Consider the following 24,396-nt stretch of genomic DNA (forward strand, 5'->3'; position numbering starts at 1 on the left):
TTTAATGGTCAGGATAAATGAACAATTCAGAAGGCTAATTTGCTTGCAGAGCCGTTTCGTTCTAATGCCGTTTGATTCTAATGCATCCATAGACTACTTTCATACTTAAAGTCAGCCGGTTTGCATCAACTGAGCGAGTGACGGATCCGAAGTCAAACTACCAACCCCGCCATAAAGTTTCTACGCACCTGTAACAAAAAGGACATCCAGTAAAAGCTTGAAATGTAGAGAAGTGATCTCGGCGGAGGGGGGGGGGGGAGTGAGGGGTGAGATGACTGCGACGAGCTCCTCGCACGACGTCGATATGAGTGGGAATGACTGCGGGGCAGCAGTCCACGCCGGAGTGGGCTGTTCCACAGTGCTGCCTGGTTCCCTTCAGCCATCCTCTTCCTCTCACATCCCCCCCCACCACCACCACCCCCACCACCCTTGTTTTCTCAAAGCTCGAAAGCAGTTGGTTGCCGAAATCACCGAGTGGCTCAATAGCGGCCCCGTGTGGCCGATACTGGTACCGATCAGTGAAAGAGTTTAGGATTTGGTCTTCGTGCTTACAATCAGAATAAAAGACGGCATCAAAATTCCCAGCAAACAAAACGTGATCAATAAACGTAATTGGAATCATGTGACTATAATGCATGTAACATTAGGACAGTGTAATAATAACAAAACAATCCAATCCATTACTTTTTTAACATACAAAGGAAATAAAAGTATGTCATGCAAAATAAGTAAACCAAAGTAAACAGTACTATTTCTTACCGATATTTTCCCTGAGTTTGTAGGCACCAATGTACTTGCTGAGGAACCAAGGCACCAATGTACTTGCTGAGGAACCAAGGCACCAATGTACTTGCTGAGGAACCAAGGCACCAATGTACTTGCTGAGGAACCAAGGCACCAATGTACTTGCTGAGGAACCAAGGCACCAATGTACTTGCTGAGGAACCAAGGCACCAATGTACTTGCTGAGGAACCAAGGCACCAATGTACTTGCTGAGGAACCAAGGCACCAATGTACTTGCTGAGGAACCAAGGCACCAATGTACTTGCTGAGGAACCAAGGCACCAATGTACTTGCTGAGGAACCAAGGCACCAATGTACTTGCTGAGGAACCAAGGCACCAATGTACTTGCTGAGGAACCAAGGCACCAATGTACTTGCTGAGGAACCAAGGCACCAATGTACTTGCTGAGGAACCAAGGCACCAATGTACTTGCTGAGGAACCAAGGCACCAATGTACTTGCTGAGGAACCAAGGCACCAATGTACTTGCTGAGGAACCAAGGCACCAATGTACTTGCTGAGGAACCAAGGCACCAATGTACTTGCTGAGGAACCAAGGCACCAATGTACTTGCTGAGGAACCAAGGCATCAATGTACTTGCTGAGGAACCAAGGCATCAATGTACTTGCTGAGGAACCAAGGCACCAATGTACTTGCTGAGGAACCAAGGCATCAATGTACTTACTGAGGAACCAAGGCATCAATGTACTTGCTGAGGAACCAAGGCACCAATGTACTTGCTGAGGAACCAAGGCACCAATGTACTTGCTGAGGAACCAAGGCATCAATGTACTTGCTGAGGAACCAAGGCACCAATGTACTTGCTGAGGAACCAAGGCACCAATGTACTTGCTGAGGAACCAAGGCACCAATGTACTTGCTGAGGAACCAAGGCACCAATGTACTTGCTGAGGAACCAAGGCATCAATGTACTTACTGAGGAACCAAGGCACCAATGTACTTGCTGAGGAACCAAGGCACCAATGTACTTGCTGAGGAACCAAGGCACCAATGTACTTGCTGAGGAACCAAGGCACCAATGTACTTGCTGAGGAACCAAGGCACCAATGTACTTGCTGAGGAACCAAGGCATCAATGTACTTGCTGAGGAACCAAGGCATCAATGTACTTACTGGCCGCCGGGACAATTTAGTTAACTCAATGCGGCCCAGGAGTAAAAGTGTTTGCCCCCCCCCGACCTCTACTCATATATGCTAGTTGTCAGCCATGTTTGAATTGTATAACTTTATTGGTAAGCGTGCTGTAGTCACTTTCATGAGATGCCGTAGCCATCTTTCCTTTTACTGTAATGCAGCACATTTCCCGGCACAGTGGCCATGGTCGCCAACAGCTGAAGGTCACACAAAGTCACCGGCGTGGTGCGGGTCGGACTCAGAGGGACGGGGAAGTTACGCAAGTGGAGGACAAGGGCGAGCGAAGGCTGCAGTGAAGCTTCTCCAAACAGGAAGCCGCCTCATTGTGCCTGGAAAGGACAGGGATATCCTTGTGAAAAACACGGGTGAGGTCATGGCTCAGGTCTGACTCACACGGCGGCATGAGGAGTGCGTCACCACGCCATGACGTGGACCAACTGAAGTCTGGACTAGTCAATGACACGCTTGGGACTTCTTATTTCTTCGTATTTCTAAACATTTAAACAACACCTGCTGCTCCTCCATATTGGGCCCCTTGACTCACCCCCTGCCCCCCCACAAGTGATAACAGGGTTGACATGCTCTTCAGGAGGCCTGTTAGCAGGATGGCGGTTGACCCCCCACGGTGTCGCAGTGACAGTCTCTCAGCATGGGGTCCCCTGATTAGTTGGCACACAAAGACGTGATGGCAGGACTTTTTTTGGTTCCACAGGAGGGATCTTCTCCGTCATTGCTTTTGGCCCCCAGGCTGGGAGCACGGCGTGAGTGGTGCAGGCACACCCAGTCATCCGTCTGCCCGGAGGAGGGCGGGGGACGACTCTCCCGGCTCTGAGTGAGTGTTTTCCTGTGACGTTTGTATTCTTACGGAGAGGAAGCCCCTCGCTTCTGCTTGTGTTCCCGCTGGCCACCTTTGGATCTAAAGCAGGGGTCGTGAGGACCAACATGTTGCAGAGTCACACCTCAAACCGAGATTCACACCTCACTCAGCCTCAGGCCTGATTTGATTTCACATGGAGAAAACAAAGCATTCACACTTTCCCTCATTCACACGTTTAATGCCGTTTGGACTTTTGAATATAGACCGGCTTTCTATGTTGATGACTGCCGGCGCTCAGACCGCCCGTGTTCTTCCCTGCTGGGGTGGCTTTTCTCCAGGTACGTCTCCCCACATCCAAAAAACATGTATAGAGACTCCAAATTGTCCATAGGTTAGATTTTATATACGTATACACCAAAGTGCTGAACCCATATTATTATTATTATTATTATTATTATGGAAAAGTGGTCACTGCTGTCGTAAAATTTCCCAAAAAGCCCGTAAAATAGCTTCATTACAGTTTGAAAGGTCTTAATTAATTAATATTAATTAGTATTTGTAACAAATGCATAAACTTCATTCTTGCTTGTAAATGTTTCCACTTTTGAAGACAGTATAGCGTAGCGGCGTAGCGGCGTAGCAGGCGTAGCGGCGTAGCGGCGTAGCGGCGTAGCAGGCGTAGCAGGCGTAGCAGGCGTAGCAGGCGTAGCGGCGTAGCAGGCGTCTGTTTTGCTCATGCGGAGGTGAAACGGGTCTTGAATTGGATTCTTTACGGTGTTACAAAAGTCCTCAGTTTGACTTGTTGACGCCTGCACAGACTCTGAGGCAATTTTTTCCACTTTAGCAACGTGCAGCAGGCCCATAAGAAACGGATGAGGGGGCCTTTTCACTTTGGGCACCCCTGCATCATCACCCGGATGAACATTTGACTCTGCGTTCATTCGGGACGGATGTCTCTACAATGGATGACACACCATAGATATAGATATAGATATAGCTATAGATGTAGATATAGAAGATAGTATAGCCATGCACCCCCAGTCAAAGATTCATTTCAGCGACAAAACAGATCATATAATGAGCTTACTATTTCAGGAATCTACTCAGCACCGCAAACTGTTCTCGTCATTCAAGCATGGCTGCAAATTCGGGCCAGCACGCTGCTGCCTTCAGGGCAACCGCTTAGTGGCAGTTCACACGGGTTAGGGTGAAAAGAATACGCCCCGATGTTTGTTGTAACGCTGCCAAACGTCATCAACGATATCCTCCTCGTCTCGCGAATTTGGTGCAATCACACACAGCCGACGCCGACATCCAGAAAAACACAGCAAAGTTCTATTTCAACTGTGACAAAGCGCGTCTCCCAGAGATTTATGGGAATCCTGGAAATAGACCGCCTGTGTCAGCTTTTGGTCCGAGTGCAGCTGTGGCGGTCAGTGACCTCAGTTTGAGCTCCGACTTTGGGGAGAAGGAAGGAGAGGCTTCGATTCGTTCAACGCTCCCCCCATGCATACAAGAACCAAGAGAAGACAAACACGTTGGGACAGTTGGAGTCTGGATGAAGCTGACTTGTGGAAAAGAGTGGATGCTCCGATCGGGGTTTGTTCTGCCGATACCGATATCACTCGCATAGATTGAGTGTAGACATTGAAATGTATTCATGAGTGCCATTGGCCCGTGGTGCCGTATATATCCAAGGACCTCCAACCTCCCTAAATAAGTGGCTTTGTTTTTAGAAGTGAAAAGTCCACCAGAAGAAAAGCGTGAGAGAGCTCCACCCACTCGCTTCTAATGCACTTTTATAGTAAGAAAAATGGGGAAACCTAACACACACTCAACAAAGGCCCCGGAAGCACCCAAAAATGGCATAAAATGCCAATGTTTGAGGACGATGATTTTTGACATAAAACGTAAGCGTTAGGGTTAGGTTTTTGGTTCAGTGGTGCAGTAAAACAATAATTACGGCTGTAAAAAGTACAGTACGCAGCAACAAAAAGTTAAAGTTTGTTTATATTCCTGTCTGCAAAACATACTGCTAATATGAATGAGCTAGCAGCAAGGCTAATGCAGTAGTGACAAGTAGAAAGTGGAAAACAACTTATATCCTTTTCAAAATTTGTTAAATATAGAAACTTCCTTGCTGCTGCTTGCTACAAACGTCCATGCACGGCTTCCGTCCCAATTCAATACAAGACGCGAATGATGGTGCATTCAAGCACCTGGGCAACAGCATATGGGGTGAAGTTGAACAGTAATAAAACGGCACTTGCATCAGATTTTACCGATACCCACAAACGCATCGAGATGAATCTGGATTTCACCCGTCAATTGCATCCATACCCAGTGAATGAGCCATGCACTCGCACCACGCATCGATGTATCGAATATCCATCATTTTCCACAACCTCAGAGTACACCCGAAAACTTAAGACCTTTGCACAGTAATGTATGTTGCTTTTCATGCGCCCTCAATGTGATGATGATGAACTGCAACCCAAGCAAAGCCTGACATGCTTCCTCCAAAGTCAGCTTGTGATGTCATGCCACATGACTTTGACTTTGACGTGTCTCTCCACGCCACACAGCCAAACAGATGCGCTCATATTTTCCTCTATAGCGTCTTTGTAACAATTCTTTCTCAAATGTCTGCCGCAGTTTAACTATCAACCCTTCACCCTTGCCCCCACTCCTACATCCTGTGATGCTCAGCCTGAATAAAGCGTTAGCTAAAGCGTTAGTGTCCCGGCATGCAGTTGTCACGTCGGGGTCACTCGCTAGCTTGCTTGTGCATTTTTTCCCACACTTGACTGCTGGGCTGACATTTGAAGGGGTAGCTTTGAAATGAAAGCATGTTTTGTTCATGCAGCATTTCGGATGAGTTCACCCTGGAAGACAGACTGTAGAAAGAGGAAAAAGGGAGGAGGCCCGGCAGTGTGGTGGGGGTGGGAGGGATCATGAGAAGTGGACCGATCTTGGCCCTTCTCTGCTTTACAGAGGGATTGCGGTCACAAAGTCATAAAACTGCTTCTTTATTGTGTTGACAATGTTGGGAAACTGCAGCATCCGTGGGATTTCTCTTACATTTTCTCCTCCTTAGTGTTTTTAAGGCCACGTCCTGTGTGTTTTGGCCTCTCGGCCATACCAAATGGAGCTTTTCATCTTTAGAAAAAGGAGCTTTGGGCAAAATAGAAAACCGTCTAAACACGTGCTTTAACATTATTAGGGCCCTCTAGACATAAAATAACACCTTAATAGTCACCTTTACACTGGTATTACCCATACAGTAGACATAATAAAATACATAAATATGACCTCAACCATGAAACAGCATGACAGAGTGAAACTGCTTCATTTGAAGAACAGGGAGGGACGGCTGTGCTACCTTCTGCACAACAAAGCGATGAATCACATCCACAAGCATGTTAGCTAATGAATGAAATCCTCAGGGGTTGCAGATAAGGACAAAAACAATAGCGGGCTCATACAAATTCAGGAAATGTGACAGATATCAGCCAAAAAGGAAGGTTATCCCTGGAGTCAATCCATCTGATGTCAAAGCCATTTGAGGGCAATGCTTGTTAAAAATATTTGTGGTCTGGTCAGTAGCTTTAACTTTCAGCATCCCCTACTCCTACACACACACACACACACACACACACACACACACACACACACACACACACACACACACACACACACTGGTCAGGGCAGATTTCCTATCAGGAAAGCTTTTCTGGGAATAATGCAGCTGAACCCAGGGAGGCCAATAAGTTAAAAAGGAAGCCATATTGGGTTGCCACAGTTTGCACGCTTATTTTACTACACAATATGGGAATATTTCCACTGCCATGATCCTGATATTTTCTTGTCTAACTCCAAAAAACGTAAGGGTTAGGGTTAGAATAGCCTGAGGGCATCCTCAGGCTATTCCACGCGGACTCCAGCAGGAAGCCGTCATTGTGAGCAAACTCTGTGAGTGTGCTGTGGGCTGTGGGCCCCTTCACGGGCCCCTTCACGGGCCCCTGAAGGGGAAACTGCCAGCCTCTTGGGCTCCCCCCCACAGCATGCCTGCAGCCAGCCTGGCCCTCTACTTAAGTCAAACCAAAGGTATTCTTATTCCATATCTGGTTTCTTCACTGTTTCTCATATAAAGCCGTGAAATGGGCGAAAAAAGAAAAGAAGGTTTTGATGTTCTCCAGTGGAATCACCTTACACGGAAGCGAGATGATGTAAGGATGTTTTCTTAATTCATGGGTTGCTTTTTCCTCTCCGCTTTTCAATCACTAACCATTTTAAGATGTGTTTAGTTGCTGACATTTTTCCCGGGCTATGTCATTTCCTGTGGCCGGAGCGTAAGACGGCCAACAGAAATGCGTGTGAAAGTGCGATGGTCGGCACAATAAGCAGCGGAGCGGGTCGTTGGTCTCTGGCAGCCCTGGTGTTGATAAACCAGATATACACGCGGTGCATTGCTCAACATGTGGGGTTGGTGCTTTTATTGGCGCCCACACGTCCAACCCCTGCAACCTATTAAAACCAGCTCAGCCTGGTGGCGCGCACGGCCCTCTGTGTGCACTAAATTAGACTTAATTAGTGTGCATGTTCAAACAGTCTCACACTGTTTACACGTAGGAAAACACAACGGGACAGCCGCCTTGTTCAACTTGATTCAAACTGACTAAGCGGGGTTGAGTTCTAGCAGCAGACTAGTAGCATTTGTAAAATACTGGTCTACGTTGCTGCCTTAGGACTTAGGACAGGGGTGTCTCACCTTTTTCCGCCAGTTATGTCATTACTGAATAATCCGAGAAGCAGTTTTATGTGTATTTTTGAAACCAACTCATATAGAAATGCAAGTCTTATCAGTTGCAAAGCATATTGATAGTATCAACTTATTCTCATAAAAATAACAATCATCATTTTGCCAGTTTTTATTTGTACAAATATTCCAACTATCAAACCTTTACCCAACTCATTTTGCTACAGTTGCAAGGTTATTCTTTGTTTTGTTTGATTCTCATCCTATTTTTGCTGTCGATCCCATGACGGCTTGTCCAAAAAGATGTAATGGCAGGCGTGGTTGCAGGGATTTCCCACACAAACGAACAAAACAGCTAATTAGCATAGCATTCAGGGCAAATGTATTCATAGCGCGGCCTAATTTTGAGCTACAGTGAAAGGTTCTTTGTTGGGTATCTTTCAGGCACAAATGATTTTGGGGACTCGATTGCAAGTAACGACACAATAATGGGCAAACTGACTCATTTGTTGGGTGTTAAAGTGGACCAAGGTCATGGTCACGAAGGTCAGTGTATGAGAACTTAGGTCAAAATATTAAGCATAGTGGAAGGTTGAAAGCCCCGTGTACGGACGTCTCTGGTCAAAGTCATGCGTAAACGTGCAAGAGATGGTTAGTTTGGGTCCGAGCGCGCAGCGTTGAGATAAGCGGGTTCCACTCCACCTTGCAGCAATAACAGGAAGTCAGCAGACACTAAATATTAGAGAGAGGGTCCAGGTCAGCAAGGGTCGTGTTTTGCATGACTTCTAGGGCGGGGACACCAACGTAGCACGTACAAAAGTTTAGAGACACTTTCTCATGCTTTTGAATTACAAGGTGGCTACAAACTTCTAACTGGTCTTGTATGTTGAAAGCAGGTCGAGACACAGGAAATGGAAATCCATTAGCCGCAGTCACTACAATGCCGTGTAATGGCGGCACGTCCAAACATATCATTGGGTTAGGGACACAGGGACGCCAGCAATTTACTCGCTCATGGCTCGGTTGCTTAGTCGTGAAGTTATGTCAACTATTTGACTGTACACATGGTCTCCAGCTCGCCCCCTGGGGGTGTAACCTTGCATGTTTTTGGTTCAGTTTGCCCTTTCCAGGGAGCCAAAACCAACTTTGGAGCGCCAAGTAATCATACTCTGTTCCATATTTGTTGATATCTGGCGTCCACGCTGGTGTTTATTTTGAGGAGCTGTCAAAAGGGCAATGTCATTCGTCTGGACACGTGGTTGCTGTTGCAGTCGTGATTAGCTGGTGAAATTCTTTGTTTTTTCTCCTGATGCTCGCTGCAAAGGGCGCCGTGTCCTGGTCTTGCATCAATTCAAGCCAATTATCTCCTAATCCCTTCCTCACTGTCGAGTCACATGTCTATGCATGGTTTTTTCCACCGCTTTTAGGCCGCCCCTGATAACCAAACGCATAATTACAAGCTTGGGTGGGATGGTTTTGATTGAAAAGGAAGAGTTTTGGGGAAAAACCAACAGAGACAGATGCTTGAAGTCAACCATAGCATCAGGGACTCAAGTTGTTCTCGCTTCCACCGCCCCCGCTGCCATGTGTGTGTTGTTAGGAGAAAAGTATTCTGGTCTACAAGAGAACCGTCTGGGTGACATATGTAGGGAGTCTGCGTCATTAATCGGGATGAAGTGCCGAGGTCATTGGTCGTGATTCTCCCAAGACTTTGTCCCATATAGCGTTTTTGTCTCCGTGCTGCTCCATAAATATTTGACCTACTTGATTTGCTAATCGGACCATAAATCTAGTACCAACCCCCCAGGGGCCGAATGCTGAAGAACCAAAGGATACGGGGGCAGTTTTGATGTTTAAACATTTTTAAAAAGTTTCAGCCAAGAGGAGAAGAAGGCAGAATGACCCTGCATGCACCTTGTGATTGAGTTGAAACCAACGTCGTGTAAAAGACCCTTTCAATCCCGGCCTGAAGTCCCAAAAGGGGTAATGTCATTTCTCTCCTGCTTGCCCAATCACGTGGAATTTTCCACAATGCCCACTGGAATTCCTCCAGGCAAGATAAAAAGAGGAAGAAAGGAAGTTGTGACACTTCTTGTCGAGCATTTTCACAGGAAGTTATTATTTGCCAGTTTGGTGCTGTCTGACAAATTAGGGTAGGTTGTTTCTTGAACTCGTTGATTTTGGTTTTGAGCTCTGAAGTCCTCTCACGATGCAAGATGTGTTTCTTTCTCTCATTCAAAGCATTCAATTTTGAGTATGAAACTATTTCCTGCACTGTTGTATTATTCTATTAACTCTTCTGTAATCACTGTAACTCCCTACTAATGTCACTCATGTCACTGCGTAATACAAATGTCAAGGTGACAATCGGGGTGTTATTTCATATGTTAGGGTTAGGCTCTAATGATGTTAAAATCCGTAAAGGGCTACTGTCCTCCAATCGCTCCCCATTTTTAACTAAATGAATCTTTAACCTCCTCCCAAAAGGACTAGGTCCATCTAAAACATTGCAGAGCGCAAACACTGCCTATCACAGCCGGGTTCAACCCCTAAATATCCTGAAAGAATGTTGTCATTCCGTCTGCCCACCGTGTTTGTTGTTGAGCTCAGAGTCCCTTGAATGGCAATTAGGACTGCATTGTTCCATCAAGTGATACCAGCGACGTGCCTCGTGTGTCTAGACACAGAGATAGAGCTATCTAAATCACTACCTGACTTTTTTGGAGTCCAGAGTGAAATTCCTGAGCCCATTGTTCGGAAGACAGTCTGTAGCCTTGATGTGGTCTCTGGGAACAGATAGAATGCCCCAAGAAGGATGTGTGTGCGTTATTGAAAGCCCTTCAGGAAACACATGGACTGACCGAGCAGTGATGAGCTGATTTCCCATGATTAGGCAGGAAATAGGGCAGGTACGTACAGTAAAGGCCTGCATAGGCCTGCATAGGCCTGCATAGGCCTGCATAGGCCTGCATAGGCCTGCATAGGCCTGCTGGACTGTCAGACGTCATCATACTCCCTTCATGCTAGGGTTGCTATGTGTGTATATTAGTGTGGGAGCGTTTATCCCCAATGTGGTGCAGTTAGACTGCGCGTTCTGGGGGGGACAACCAGTCATGTTGTCTTTATTGTTATTATATATCACTATTTGAATGCTTATATCGATGATCAATATTACGCTTAATTACGGTTGGAAAGACCGTAACCACGTATGGCATCACCTTCAATACGTTCAATAAGCTTTGCTGCTTCCTACTCCTTTTGGACATGTGGAAGTGTGAATTGATTTATGGGATGTATTCCACCGTAACCTGATGCACGTTCACATCAAATGAAACCATCACCAACAAACATGGAAAACTGTTGTCCGTGTTGTTCATTTCCTGCTCGGACTTTGACCTACGCTGCCATTCTCCCAGTCGTGGATCATCAGGCACACGAGCACTTCCCCTTCCAGCTGTGATCATCCTGATCATCCTGATCATCCTGTCAATATGACGCTCATTCATATCTCTGTTGGAAACATGTACGCTTTCAGACCCCATCCTCATGTCGCACCCAGTGATTGATATTGATCATCAAAGCAAATCGTTAGCACACTTCAAACTAAAAGATATGCTCACTTTTAAAGCCTCTTAAAAGACCTTCAAAAAGATCTCCCCTCGGACTCCCACACATAAGAACTCTTATCTGAGCTTGTCATCGAAAACTCATATCCTCACATTGTCCCAAAGGAAGGCTGGCCTCCCAGCTGTAGATACACATTTCTCCAAGTTTCCCACCCCCTATTTAAGACCCTCGTAGCACTTCCTTTGGTCTTTAGACGGACATGGTGTCCTACTCAAACGCCATCATTCTACACTTGCCGTTCGACGTTCAAACGCTTGGGGATGCAGGGTTGTTCGGTAAGACGGTGGCGGTGGTTGTGGGGGTGGGGGGCTGGTGTTTGGATAGGCATTAAGCCAGTTCGGAGGAAATTCTCCTCGGCATCATGGGGACGGAATACGTTTACTTTTACCAACTGCACGTCTGTCCATACGTCGCGTCCATGCCCTTTCACGAAACACGGAGAAACAGCAACCCGAGTCCTACTCGGCACTATTTCATAAATCATAATCAACACAAACACAACACAAAATGTGATAAGTGTTTATTTTCTTTACTAGGGATGTCTTATATTAACTTTGTTGTCGCAAAGCAATATGTCCAACTCTCAATTTCCGATACTGATATCAGCCGTTACCGATATGTGTTATGTGACATATATGTGTGTTACCGTCCATGTCAAGTCTCAAGTCACGGCAAGATAGGTTGAGTCAAGTCCGAAGTCATAGGCTTGACAATTTTGAGTCCTTACAATTAATTAGCAAAGTTCAGTCATTGCCAATTCAAATGCCATTTTAACAATGTAACGATCTATTCCACTTGACCAATACGATGCACACAGAAAGAGAAATACATAATCCACACATTCAATGAGGCAGATTCAAACAGAAAACATGTTCTCTTGCAAGAGAACATGGTAATGCCATCATCACAATCATGCTCGTTGAATACTTTGAATACTTCTCACACATTTAGTGAAAATCTCAAGTACCTTCAAGTCATTGATGTCATAGGCTAATTATTGTTTTAGTATTCGTGCATTTTTACTTGTCTGAGGCGTCATCTAGGCCCCACAAATGTGGAGTAAAAATGACCATTGATTACCATGTGTTGTGTAATGCCTGCTCCGGGACACAAAACAGATCCGAGTGATTCCTGATAAGATAAGTGGAATGCAAACCAGCCTTGTTTCTCTTTGGGAATACTTTCTCATGATCACCTCTTCTGTGTTATGTCATAACAAGACAGGTTGAACTTCCCTCCCTCTGAGTAGAGGGTGCCTTCTAAAATAAATGATCTTTGATTAATGGTGGTATTCAGCGTGTCTGTCAGGAGTTCAAGAACAAGAAAGAGACTTAAGTGTTTGCACACAATTATTGACTTGCAGCAGTTGTGTTGTCGTCTCATTCTCCAACATTTGAAAGACCATTATTGCTGTCAAGAACAGGAGGGGGAAATGACGATGGCGTCACCAAGACCCGCTTGCCCTCACGCCCACGCTTGGCCAATGTCGTCATCGTCATAATAGACAGCCTGCCACCTTGCGCTGTGGTTTTTCTTTGTTTGAGTCTGACATGTGTGATACCTTCATGTTGTTTTCTTCTGAATTATTAGCTGTTTTTAAACTCATATTGGTACATTTTTGTATAGTTCTCAAGTATACATTTTGAGTCTTAAGTTGCGGTGTGATGTGTTTCGTGCCCAATTTCCAATGTGCTAGCACGCTTGATGTGAGTGCACTGATGACTTGTTAAGAGAGAACCACCGTTTCCTCACCGACTCTCAAGCAGCACAGTATTTCTATGTATATATTTATGAATATTTAATTAGTAGTGGTTTTGAAGTAAAGGAGATGTCACGAGACACAAGAACTTAGCCATAAATTAGCTGTAATTTAGCTGCAGGTTTCAAAGTTTCAGAAAAGAGTAGCAGCTTACACACAGACACCAGATTGTTGGGAGGGTGATTTTTGAATTGTTTATATCCTCAGGTATATTGAATGTATTGTATAGTGGCACATACACTACAAGTGTTGGGCAAATTACTGTAAAAAATCGATGTAGTTGTATAATTAGTTAGGGTAACTACAAAAGTTCCAACAACATAACTGAATTAATAGTGCACTAACCCCGTCATGAATGTATTATTTACCAGGAAAACCCCCCACAACATTAAAGCCTTTCAGTGCTTAGTGGAGAATGACAAAGTGTTGCGGGGAGGACGGTGTGGAAGACGCCGAGACGCATGCAAGTTGGAGATGTTGGCATTGAGCACTGCTGTTCAAGTGTTAAGGTCAGATAAAGTCAAAGAAAGAGTGCCAGAATACATCTGTGGCACACTCCAACATTTTACTCTCAGTAACGGTAACAGCTTTGGAACCTTTGAAATAGTATTTCAGTAGATGACCCTTTTCTGGAAAACACTTTTTACTTAGTTTTTCATTTGTTCCAGTATGATGCTTTAGTATAAGCGGGGAACCTTGGAGCTCAGTAGGGTTAGGGTTAGGGTTACTGGGAAAAAGGGTTTATCACCACGTGTACGTCAACATGTCTGAAGTCTTCCAATGTTAGCATATGCAGTCCAGGCATGGATGAGACTGTGGGCTCTTTCTGTCACATTTGCGGGGAAAGACTCCAGATAGTTTTGCTTCATGAGAAGTTAAGCTGGAGGTTGCGGGGGGGCCTGTGAACCCGGCTTAAACGCTGATGGGGGGAATTAAAAAGGGTGCCTCCCTCTCCCGTGGTTGTGCGTGGGAGGGAGGTCACGGACCCACCCTCCCCATGGGGAGCATGGGCTGGCGGGGAAAATAACAGGGCGTGCTGTGCCTGAGGGGAACACTGCGGTGCCACCCTCTAATCACGCCTTGCTGGCCAACAGACCAAAAAAAGGATGTCCTGTACATGTGCATGTAATAAAACACATACTGTACTGCATGCACACGTTGTCTTTAGTAAATAAGTTTCAAACTCGACAGGATTGACAGGAACTGCCAGAAAATGGAAATGAAATGTCTGGTGTATTTCACTGATTGACGTGGGCAATGCACGCGCGCACACACACACACACACACACACACACACACGCTCAGATTCCTGCACACTTGTCTGGCCAAATTTGAGCCACTTGAATGACAGCCGGAGAGAAGGCAGAGCCAGGGCTTTAAATAGAGCAGGGAGATTGAAACATCACGTGCAGGCCACTAAAGTGCGGCTGGAGCCAACGGATTGGATTGGCGTAGGTGATTTATAGCCACTCACACTTCAGATACATTTGGGTTATTTCAACTTGTAGCCTGTTTACTTTCCTCTCACATGACTCCTCTCATTAAGTCCCAAGCTCAAAAGGATGAATCCCAAAAGAAATAATTTAGTAGAAAAATCCTCTTTAGGGTCGCAGGGTATTCCTTTTTACTAACGGGTAAACTAAATAATTACTATTTCAAATATTGCAATGTTGTTGCCGCAGCACGGCGGTCTAGTGGCTAGCACGCAGACGGCTCCAGCACCCCCCGTGACCCTCGTGAGGAAAAAGCGGTAGAAAATGAATGAATGAATGAATGTTGTTGCCACTAATGAAAAAAAATGTGGCAAATTATTAAGCTCCAAAATCTTAGAGATGTTGCTCGGCCAGGCGCAAGACAGGAAGTGCAAATGAACTTTTTTTTCTGATTGACAAAACGTCTTCAAATCTCTCGTCTCCTTCAACGTCACAATATTGGAATTTGCACAAGCGCCACAAATGTGGGACATTGAAAGGTGGAAGAAAGTTTTATTGGAACCTCGATGGTCCTGATGGCTTCGAACGTTACTTGCATGACCAGGAGATCCCACCTGACATGTTTTCCACAAGGTGCTACTTTTTCCTTCAATGGAACAATGGAGCTTCAGCTTGTGCAGGGGTGTCAAACAGCAGCTTCTTTTTGCATTTTGAAGCTCTACCTAGAACCTCCTTAAGACCCAATTTTGACCAGGGGCGTATATGAAGGTTTAAAAAAGCCAGTAACCACTTTCTCTGGTAAGTAATTCCATTGCTGAAGGTGGAAATGAGTCACTAAATTGTAAACAATAAATAAAAAGGTTAGCGTTTACCAGGGTGCTCAGGCAGCACAATTTAAGAAACTCTATAATTCAGCAATCGTCCGATATAACCTCAGGAAGATTCCTAAGCACTTGGGGTGCAAGCCGATGGTCATTCCACAATAATGTCTTCATTGTCCTGTGATCACGTGTGATGCTTTGCAGTTCTAATCCCCTCCCATAAAGGGATTAAAATGCCACACCAGGCACACATACACTTTTGTGCACACATAACACGGGCTGGCCTTCACACATTAGGAGGTGAAGAGTTGAACAGATTCTGCAATGCAAACTACAACCAAAATAATATTAACATTAATGCTAACATGAACTAAAATTAATGCAGTATCCCTCGGGCAACGTCAATCAAAGCTCAGCATGATCTTGATTCGGTTCTATAAAATGGTTGACAGGTGTAGGAGAAACCCCTTGTGCCAAATGTAGATTCGAACGCGGATCTCTGGACTGCGAGACTGACGTACTGATCAGGTGACCACGCGGCCTCCACATTTACCATAGAGACGGGAACGCTTATCGTCTGTAGCTGCAACACCTCCGTCAGGCGTGTGCTTCATACATGAGCATCGTTACGTATACATATAGCATACGTTAGCATCATGATGCTAACAAGTAGGACTTCCGTAGATACATCCCCATACTCAGAGGGGGGCATCAAAATGTCTAAAATATATGATCTCCTTGTTACTGCACACCCAATCCATTACCCCTCTAGCAATCAAATAGCTTTATCTTAAATGATGGTTGCAACAGTCAAGCGGTTGGGACTAAAATATATACCAGTGGTGTGAGAGCTCTTTATAATCTTCATTTTTACTTCCATGATGATGACCTTCCTTTTCTCTGGCGCACAGCTAATTGGGAGACATAACGAACATGTTGGTACCAATGGAAATGTGTTCATCACCACGGAAACCGAGGACCACCTGAACGTGGACCCTTACCCTGGATGGGGGCTACATGAATTACATCCTGTTGAAACACAGAAGTGCTCAGTCACAAGATTAACTAGAATTTATTTGGAAGAAAATTGTGCACCAGATGGTCTCCCAGCTGGGAAAGACACCAACGATAAAAGTTCTTTCCTTTCATCAATGTTTTTCTTGGCCCCTCTGTCGCTGGAAGACACAACAATAAGCACTGACACTGCGGCCTTGCGTTCATACTACTCATAACTACAGTGCTTATTCATCATTTTCCACGGCCGAGTTCAAGGTTTTCCCACACACACGAACATAAAGCAATATATCTGTAAAGCCTACTGTCAATAAACTGCTCTGACTGCTCACATGTGCTCACTCTCCAAATGACAGTTGAAAATACTCCCGGGGTAATAATGCCAAGCCAGTATGCCAACATGTTAGAACCCGTTTGGTATATTTGCTCATTCACATTACACGGGCTGCAGCAGTCGACTGCGGGACCAAATACATGTTGACGTGTCCATGTGGGGTCCCAAGTGAGCAGGTGACATGAATTTCCCAAAACAGGACAAACTCCCCAGGAAGGAGAAAGGGGAGCCGCTGTGGGCCAGCGGGCCGTGCTTGGATACATTTGAGGAGAACTTGCACAGAGCCCAAGCAACCACAGAGTCAGTGAGCCAGCCGGCAGTGACCTTTGACCTTTCGACATTCTGTGAACGAGTGGACTCGACAGTTGTTGAAAGCCTTCCCTGAAGCGTGGAAGCTGTTAAAGTAGTGAAGGAAAGATTTGTTTTCTGTTGTCCCGTCCTGTAAGTGCACAATGGAATATTGGGAAGAATTAGAGATGTTGATAATAAAGTCGTAAATTGACGAGAATAAAGTCCTAATATTACTTTTGCCCCGGACCCAAACACTCTGTTGTATGTATGCGTAAAGTGAAAGATACGAAAAATAAACAGGAAGTGGATATTCACTCACTTGATAACATTGTACAAAAACTCAAGCAATTTTTCCAAAAAGAAATCATGTCAATACAATTAATTTGTTCCTGACACCCACAAATTTATACAAATCTTTTTGGAGGGAATAATTCTAGATTATTTCTAGTTCTAGAAAACAATGTCAGTATCTAATATAAAATAATCACAATCAAAATAATAGAATACATAATATTTAAATATAATCAACTCCAATTAATGTCAATCTAATAATTAATATAATTATATTTCTTACCACAATAAGTCTAAATCGGCCCACGTGACATCCACTTACTATAGTCGTCATGAATATTTTAGGATGGCAGCTGAATCGATGCCTAGTGTGTGTGTGTGTGTGTGTGTGTGTGTGTGTGTGTGTGCTGATGGTATGGTTGTGTGTGGAGGAATGTTGTTGTCAGCTTAGCACTCGTCCAGAGGGAATCACCCCAGGAATGTGTTACCATCACAGCTGAAGGTACAGGTGGCATGGTGCCACCAAATGTGTGTGTTTGGGAGGGGGGGGCAACCGAAGCTACACGGGTGTCCAACATGCGGCTTGTGTTTTATTGGCCCTTGACAACAAAGTCACCACCAAAATTGTGGCAAACATGGTAAAGCATGAAAGGAAATCGTAAAATAAATTGTTGAATATTACATTCCTTCAATTGCAGTGTTTAATTCAGAGGAGGCAATCATGAGCTATGAAAAATATCACAATAATTCAAAGAACGGTAAACTCACCATACAGCAACTTAACACTCAAAAGGTATCTAGGAAATACACAATACAAGTACCAATGCAAGTTTAAAATGAACATAACATAATGAACATAATGCAATGCGTCCGAGCAAATCCTTTACTTGGCGGACAAGCGGCGTAGAAAATAAATGGATGGCTCTACAGTGTTGCCTCTGTCCACTAGAGGGAGCCAGAGCAGCCCAGACGGAGGCTGACGTCATTGCAGGCACAAATGAAGGTGTACTTTAGAAACAATACATTTTGGAAAAACATCAAAATTATTGTTTTATTTTAAACTGGTATTGGTATCGGTCTTGTACATTTACTATCTATCTTTTTTGTGTTAAGTTGCTGTGTGATGAGTTAAGCGTTCTTTGTAAGATGACACCATGAGTCAGACTGTTATATTGACTTGTGGCCTCCTATGATTTCCAATGGGCGGGGAAGCCCAGGAACTTGTCAGGACTTCCCTGATGACATCTTCCTCAGTGACTCGTTAGCAGCAGCACTCGTTAGCATTATCCAAATGGTAAGTAGTAGCTCTCAAGCAAAGGAGCTCAGAAGATTAGACTTTACCCATAAACTTGGCACAGCCTGGTCAATGTGCATATCCCCAAACTCCCCGTATTGTATCCAAAAACTTCCTGGAGCTGCGATGGTCTCGTCTTTATGATTACCATAACGACCCAGCATGCTTTGTGGCTGGAAGCAATGGTACTAAAGCACTGAGGAAGCTGATGCACCAGGAGAAAATCATAGAGTTGAACTATTAATGTCCTGACTGTGAGGCAGACACGCTAAGCACCAGCCCGCTAGTCAAAGAGGAGAAGGTACCAAATGTGTATATTTCTTTGTGTCATGGACTACTGATGGATGATGAAACATGTTGAGAGAAAACCTGGCTTTGGGAGCAGTCTGACCACTAAATACACAGCAGAGAACTCGGCGGTCGTGACCCCGTTGTGTTGAGGGACCAGCTGGTGCGTAGACCCTGTCCGCTCGCAAGGGAACAGGGGGTGGGGGTCATGGCATGCGACCGCAACACTTGCTTGAAATGTGGGTGATTTACGGCCATCCTTTCATGTTGCACCAGCAAACGGTCTGTGTTGCTTTTTTTGTTCAAATCAAGCACATGTTTGCAGGACAATCCACCCTGCTCAGCAAAGTAGCGAGGGTTGGCACCATTTCTGCTATTTTCAAGGGCGTCCAAGGTGGTCTGTTTCCCACCAGCCTCTGAGAATCCTCACATCCAAACTTTGGAAAGCTTCCTGAGAAAGAGAGAGCGGCATGTGTGTGTTTTCGCACTGCCTTTTACACATTTAACAAACGCACCCCCTCACACCCGCAACTTCCTATTTTATTTTTTAGGAATTCCTTCCATGATCCTATCTGTATGACAAGCTGGAACATGCTGGGAAGCAGTGCCAGTCATACATGATGCCAGCAGGAAATGAATCCGTCACCAGAACACAGGAAAATGGAAACTTTTAGTAGTGACCCAATATGTCATAGTACATGCGTCAGTACTTCTCTAACAGCCCAAGGATTGTATAGCAATCTAGCAATGTTAATCTCACATTAATTTCCATATAGTCTCAAACTTAACTCTTAAAAAAAGTAAGCTTCTGAAATGTAAGTGGTACTGGGGTTCCAGTATTTACTTTGGCATAGTTTCTTAGGCTAAAAAAAGGTGTTTTGGTACCCTCTAATGGACATTCAAGGAATTGTCAGTGCATTTATTACCCATTTGCAATCTAAGATCGAATACAAAACTTTCCTTAAAAATATAATATTGTCTCTCTCTCTCTATGTGTGTATATATATATATATATATATATATATATATGTATATATATATATATATATATATATATATATGTATATATATATATATATATATATATATATATATACATATACACAAAAAGGCAACAGCAATACTCACAGCATTTGAGTGGACGTATATTAAGCTAAACATATTTTAGGTTAACCATATCACTGTGTTCTTCTTCTAAACATCGCCTTTTCCTTTACAACTTCACAAGTTCATTTTAACATATCTGGAAAGCGTTGCACCGGTGCTGTCTTATTAGTCTTCTTTCTGAATGCATGTGAAATCATGTCAGTGCCACATCCTGTGGGGGCCTTCAAGTAGACAATGCCATGTGTCGCCACTAGATGTCACTCTTTAAACGCTACACGTGCCAGCAGGTTGTTGGGACGTCGTCTTATCTGTCCGTGCTGGTCAATGAGACTTACGCATTATAGTCCAAATCAACATTGGGATACATTTATATTCATTAAAATGGGATTTAAACAGGCTGACGTATAATGTGTGCCTTACATTGTGGTTTTATTATCAGGGGAGCTGCTCGAGTTTCAGGGTGGGTAATGAATGATAAACAACCTCAGCTTTAAAAAAAAACCACAGGCTGGTGTTTTATCACTATTCATCAAATGCTTTAGGTTAAAATTTAAATTGAAGTGACGCATAAAATATCCATATTATTAGTAGTTTTATCACTTCTTAATTTTCCAACATAATCTGATTTTTTGGAACGAAACACAATCGTTTACAAGTAAAATGCTCAAAGGTGGGCACAGTTTCAGGGAAAGACTTGAATTGAAAAAAACTGAATTCCATTTTTTTGCTGTCACATTCTCTTTGATGTGGATTATTTATGTATGTTTGTATTTATGTATGTATTTATTTTTGAGTCCCTGCGTCCTCCTTTTTGAAAACATTCAATTGCACACACGGGCCTGTTTCCAATCCGCAAACATGGGTGATGAATTTTGTAAATCGTGTGCAGCCTTACTGGTCCCGAATAGCCCACCCAGCCCGGACCCGGTTCCTTTAAGGCCCGAGGTATCAATACGATCAGAAGCCGGAAATGACATGCATGCATTCTTATGAAAAACATAAGCTTACTCATCCATCTACCGCAGACCGAAGATTATTATGTCTTCTGCTTCCACGGTAATACTTTATTTCCTAATCTTTAGTTGAAGATGGGGGCAGGGGGTGGGTCACCTTGAAGTGGCAATTCATTTTAATTGAAGGTGGTGTTTGACGGGGGTTAAGGTTTTATCTACAGTATATAGCCTACTGTATAAGCATATATTATTTTAGGGGGGAACAAACATTTGGAAGGTCTCCCTGCATGTTTTATACTGCATAGTTGCAATATTTATTATTATTTTAATTGACCAGACTAGAACGTATCTTAAATCTTACTGATGGAACAAATCACATAAAAATGCTTGATGTTGTATCACCATCATCTTCAACATGACTACAATTGTCAAGTTACATTTTTTCTTGCCGCTTTAAAGTGGAAACACAAGTTTATTCCCATATTTTCCTGCTCCGGCCTGTGTTTTTCTGAATGGGCCAGTGACGCCCACATCCACTTGGCACGGACGCGCACATGATGAGAGTGCGCCTTTAAAACCGGTCCAGAACTACTTCTTGTTCTACCTCTCCGTCCTTCTCATTGGTCACAAGCTTCTTCCTGGGGCCTCAGAGTGACATCATCTCTACCCAACCCAGAGCAGACAGCTCACTGATTCCAGATGATGCTGGACACCTTCAGAGAGCGCACGCACTTTTACGCATGACACAAATATATATATATTTTTTAATTTATCAAAAAAAGTTAAGATTACTTTCAGAGTTTGTGAACTTTGAGAAGAAGGGACAGCGGAGGAGGATGGATGTGCTCCAATTTGTGCACTCAACCGAGAGTAGTCGTGCGTGAAAAGCGGCCTTTTTTAAGGAGCCGTCCCTCTGTCCCTACCTGTTTGCAGGTGGACATCTACTATGACATTGGGCTCGGAGGTCATGGAGGATATTCTTATCGACGTGGTGGGGGAAGGTTTCAGAGATAGAGACGGAGAGGAGCAGCTCTTACCGTCGGACGAGCTGGAGCGCGCGGTGGAGCGGGACTCTTGCAGCCCCGCGCAAGCGTGTGCCCCCGCGGCCAAAACGAAAAATCCCACGTCGGTGAAACCTCCATACTCATACATCGCTCTCATCACGATGGCCATCTTACAGAGTCCAAAGAAACGTCTCACTCTCAGCGAAATTTGCGACTTTATCAGCCAGCGCTTCGTTTATTACCGAGAAAAGTTCCCGGCTTGGCAGAACTCGATCAGGCACAACTTGTCTCTTAATGACTGCTTTATAAAGATGCCCAGGGAGCCTGGCAACCCCGGGAAGGGCAACTATTGGACCCTAGACCCAAACTCCTCAGATATGTTTGAGAATGGGAGCTTTCTGCGCAGGAGGAAGCGGTTCAAGCGGCAACATTTCCGTTACGATCCCCTCAAGGAGCACCGTGTGGAACCCGGTGCACTGCACGCCGTTCCACACGGACACTACGGGCTCGGAGCACCGGCTCTCCAGCTCCCCACTCTGGATATTTACCCTTACATGCATCATCACCATCATCATCATCACCACGCACCCCCCGCCGCCGCCATCCCACCTGTCCGCAGCATCCTGCCGGCGCTGTCCAGCTTCTTCTCCCGCAGCGCCCTCACAGCCAAGGCTTTTCTTCAGGCGCGGCCCGCCATCGAAGCCTTCTCGGCAGCTCACTGCACCGCCTACTCCGCTCCTCTCGCTCCCGCAGCAGCTTTCACGTCACCGGCGCTTTTCCACCCTGCGGTGTCCCCTCATCTGGTCACCTTGCAGCAGGAGTATCAGAAGTTACAGACGCAGCGTCATGGAACACCTGAACTGGCAGCTAAACACCCGAGTGATGACAATGAATAAACTCATGGATGCACACAGGACTTGAATTTTCTCAGGTAACAGGAGACAGTCAATCGGTAGCAGGTGTTTTTTTTTTTTACATACAAATCTTTTATATGTGACTGAAACATGCATTCTTCTTTTTTTACTTCATTGGGATACGCAGAGAGTACATTTTATCCGGGTGTCATCCTGGAAATAAATAAAAAGGAACCTAAACAGGCAGCCTGTTGTTTTTCGTTTTTGTCACTTTTGTATTGGAATAAAATAATAGCTGGCTTAAAAAGGATAGGAAATAAACGTCTCATTCATATGTGCTGTTGGACGAACAACAAGTGTTCAATTTAAAAACATTAATGTAATATTTAAAGTGGAATAAATGAAAAGAGGAATGGGGTTAAACAAAATTTTGAATTATTATTTATTAGAACGCAACAAAGCTTCTGCAAACAATCCTAATAATGCGTGAAGCATTAAACATCTGAAACATAAATAGAGGCCTGCTGATCGAGTTTGGAGTTTTTAAAGAAAAACTGAAAAAAAAAAATTATGAATAAAATGTTTGGTTTTTTTTTCATTTTGAGAGATAAGTAATTTCACATTAAACAAGACACTGGATGTAAAGGTAATTATTACACCATGCAAGAATTAGAAGTGCAGTTATTTGTTGAAGTGTTGTTTTCCATCACATGGCATGCAAATATTACCAATATAATTTACCAATATATTATATTTGATTAAGTTATATTTTATTTACCAATATAATTGAATACACAAATGATTTTTCTCTCCTCCCACCGTAATCCAATGCAACAAAAAATCAAGTAGAATTATTGGTTTGTTTAATATTATAAGGACACACACTTACATGAATATGCCATCATGTGCATGTGTGCAAACTGTAATTGCAGTTATCTCATCAGTGCAGTTGATTTAAGTCCATGCAAAGCAAAGTTATGCAGAACATGGCAGCAAAATAAATACTGGTGTACTTAAATGTACTTTAATACTCATGAGTCTGTTTTTGATAGATCACCACTGGGCCTCTGGGTCATGCTTGTACGCCCAATATTAGTCCTTGAGCACATTTTGGCACCAAGGGAAGGCCTGATACAAATAGAAAGATTGTTACCTGATGGGGCGTTGTGAAGTAACCCACATTTTATTCTCAGTGCCTTTTGAACCCTTTTTTGGGGCCAACATTTTAATGTTAACTTTAATCCAATCTGGTTTGTGGGATTTTTTTTTTGCCAAGTATAGTATAGCGTTAATGTTTAACACTACGCATCAATTATAAGATGAACATCAACCACCAGAGCACATATGCAACCAAAATGTTTCAGATCTGCGTAATAAATGAAAGGACTAATATTGGTTATGTCTCGATTCACCTTGGGTGTATTTCTAGTGGTAGATCAGACCTAACCCTAACCCTAACCCTAACCCTAACCCTAAATGGTGGTGGTAGACTCTAGTGATCAGAAGGCATTGAAATGGTATCACTAGTACTGTTGTAGCATCAGAGATGTTGCTCGCAGTGTTGCAATGACTGATTGTCAGCTGAGGAAGTGAGCGGGGGTCATGTTGTTTGGGCCCGAGAAGCCGGTGCACCTGATAAAATAAGCAAGTTCCACACTCCAGGCTTGTGTGTGCATCACTTTTTCCATGCTGAAGGATTAAAAGACTTTTTTTACTTATCTTTTTTTGCACTTTCAAACCTCTTTTCATCACATCCTCGTCACCAGCAAATACGGTACATTTCTGCTTTTAAAAAACACAATAATGCACCT

The 24,396-nt window shown here is 44.0% G+C and overlaps 2 protein-coding genes across 3 annotated transcripts in view; one reads left to right on the plus strand and one right to left on the minus strand.

Moving 5' to 3' along the window:
• Positions 1 to 24,396, minus strand: part of s1pr5a (sphingosine-1-phosphate receptor 5a) — a 29,565-nt gene that overhangs the window by 3,418 nt on the left and 1,751 nt on the right. Inside the window, exon 2 of one of the 2 annotated variants that reach the window (XM_058050074.2) lies at positions 22,341 to 22,539. The gene's annotated coding sequence lies outside the window, so the exon portion shown is untranslated. Of the gene's footprint in view, positions 1 to 188; positions 348 to 22,340; positions 22,540 to 24,396 lie in introns of those variants that run through there. The other variant, XM_058050073.2, reaches the window with a different exon arrangement.
• On the plus strand, positions 21,461 to 22,924 carry foxd7 (forkhead box D7). The gene has a single exon (XM_058050085.2). The coding sequence runs from the start codon at positions 21,674 to 21,676 to the stop codon at positions 22,625 to 22,627; it is 954 nt and encodes a 317-aa protein (XP_057906068.2). The 5' UTR covers positions 21,461 to 21,673; the 3' UTR covers positions 22,628 to 22,924.

The sequence above is a fragment of the Doryrhamphus excisus genome, linkage group LG16, assembly GCF_037039965.1.
Source record: "Doryrhamphus excisus strain RoL-2023G ecotype Guam linkage group LG16, RoL_Dexc_Guam_v1.1, whole genome shotgun sequence".
Taxonomy (NCBI): domain Eukaryota; kingdom Metazoa; phylum Chordata; class Actinopteri; order Syngnathiformes; family Syngnathidae; genus Doryrhamphus; species Doryrhamphus excisus.

Bases quoted from the DNA above. Each gene is read 5' to 3' on its own strand.
- foxd7 (XM_058050085.2), top strand. From the start codon at position 21,674: ATGACATTGGGCTCGGAGGTCATGGAGGATATTCTTATCGACGTGGTG.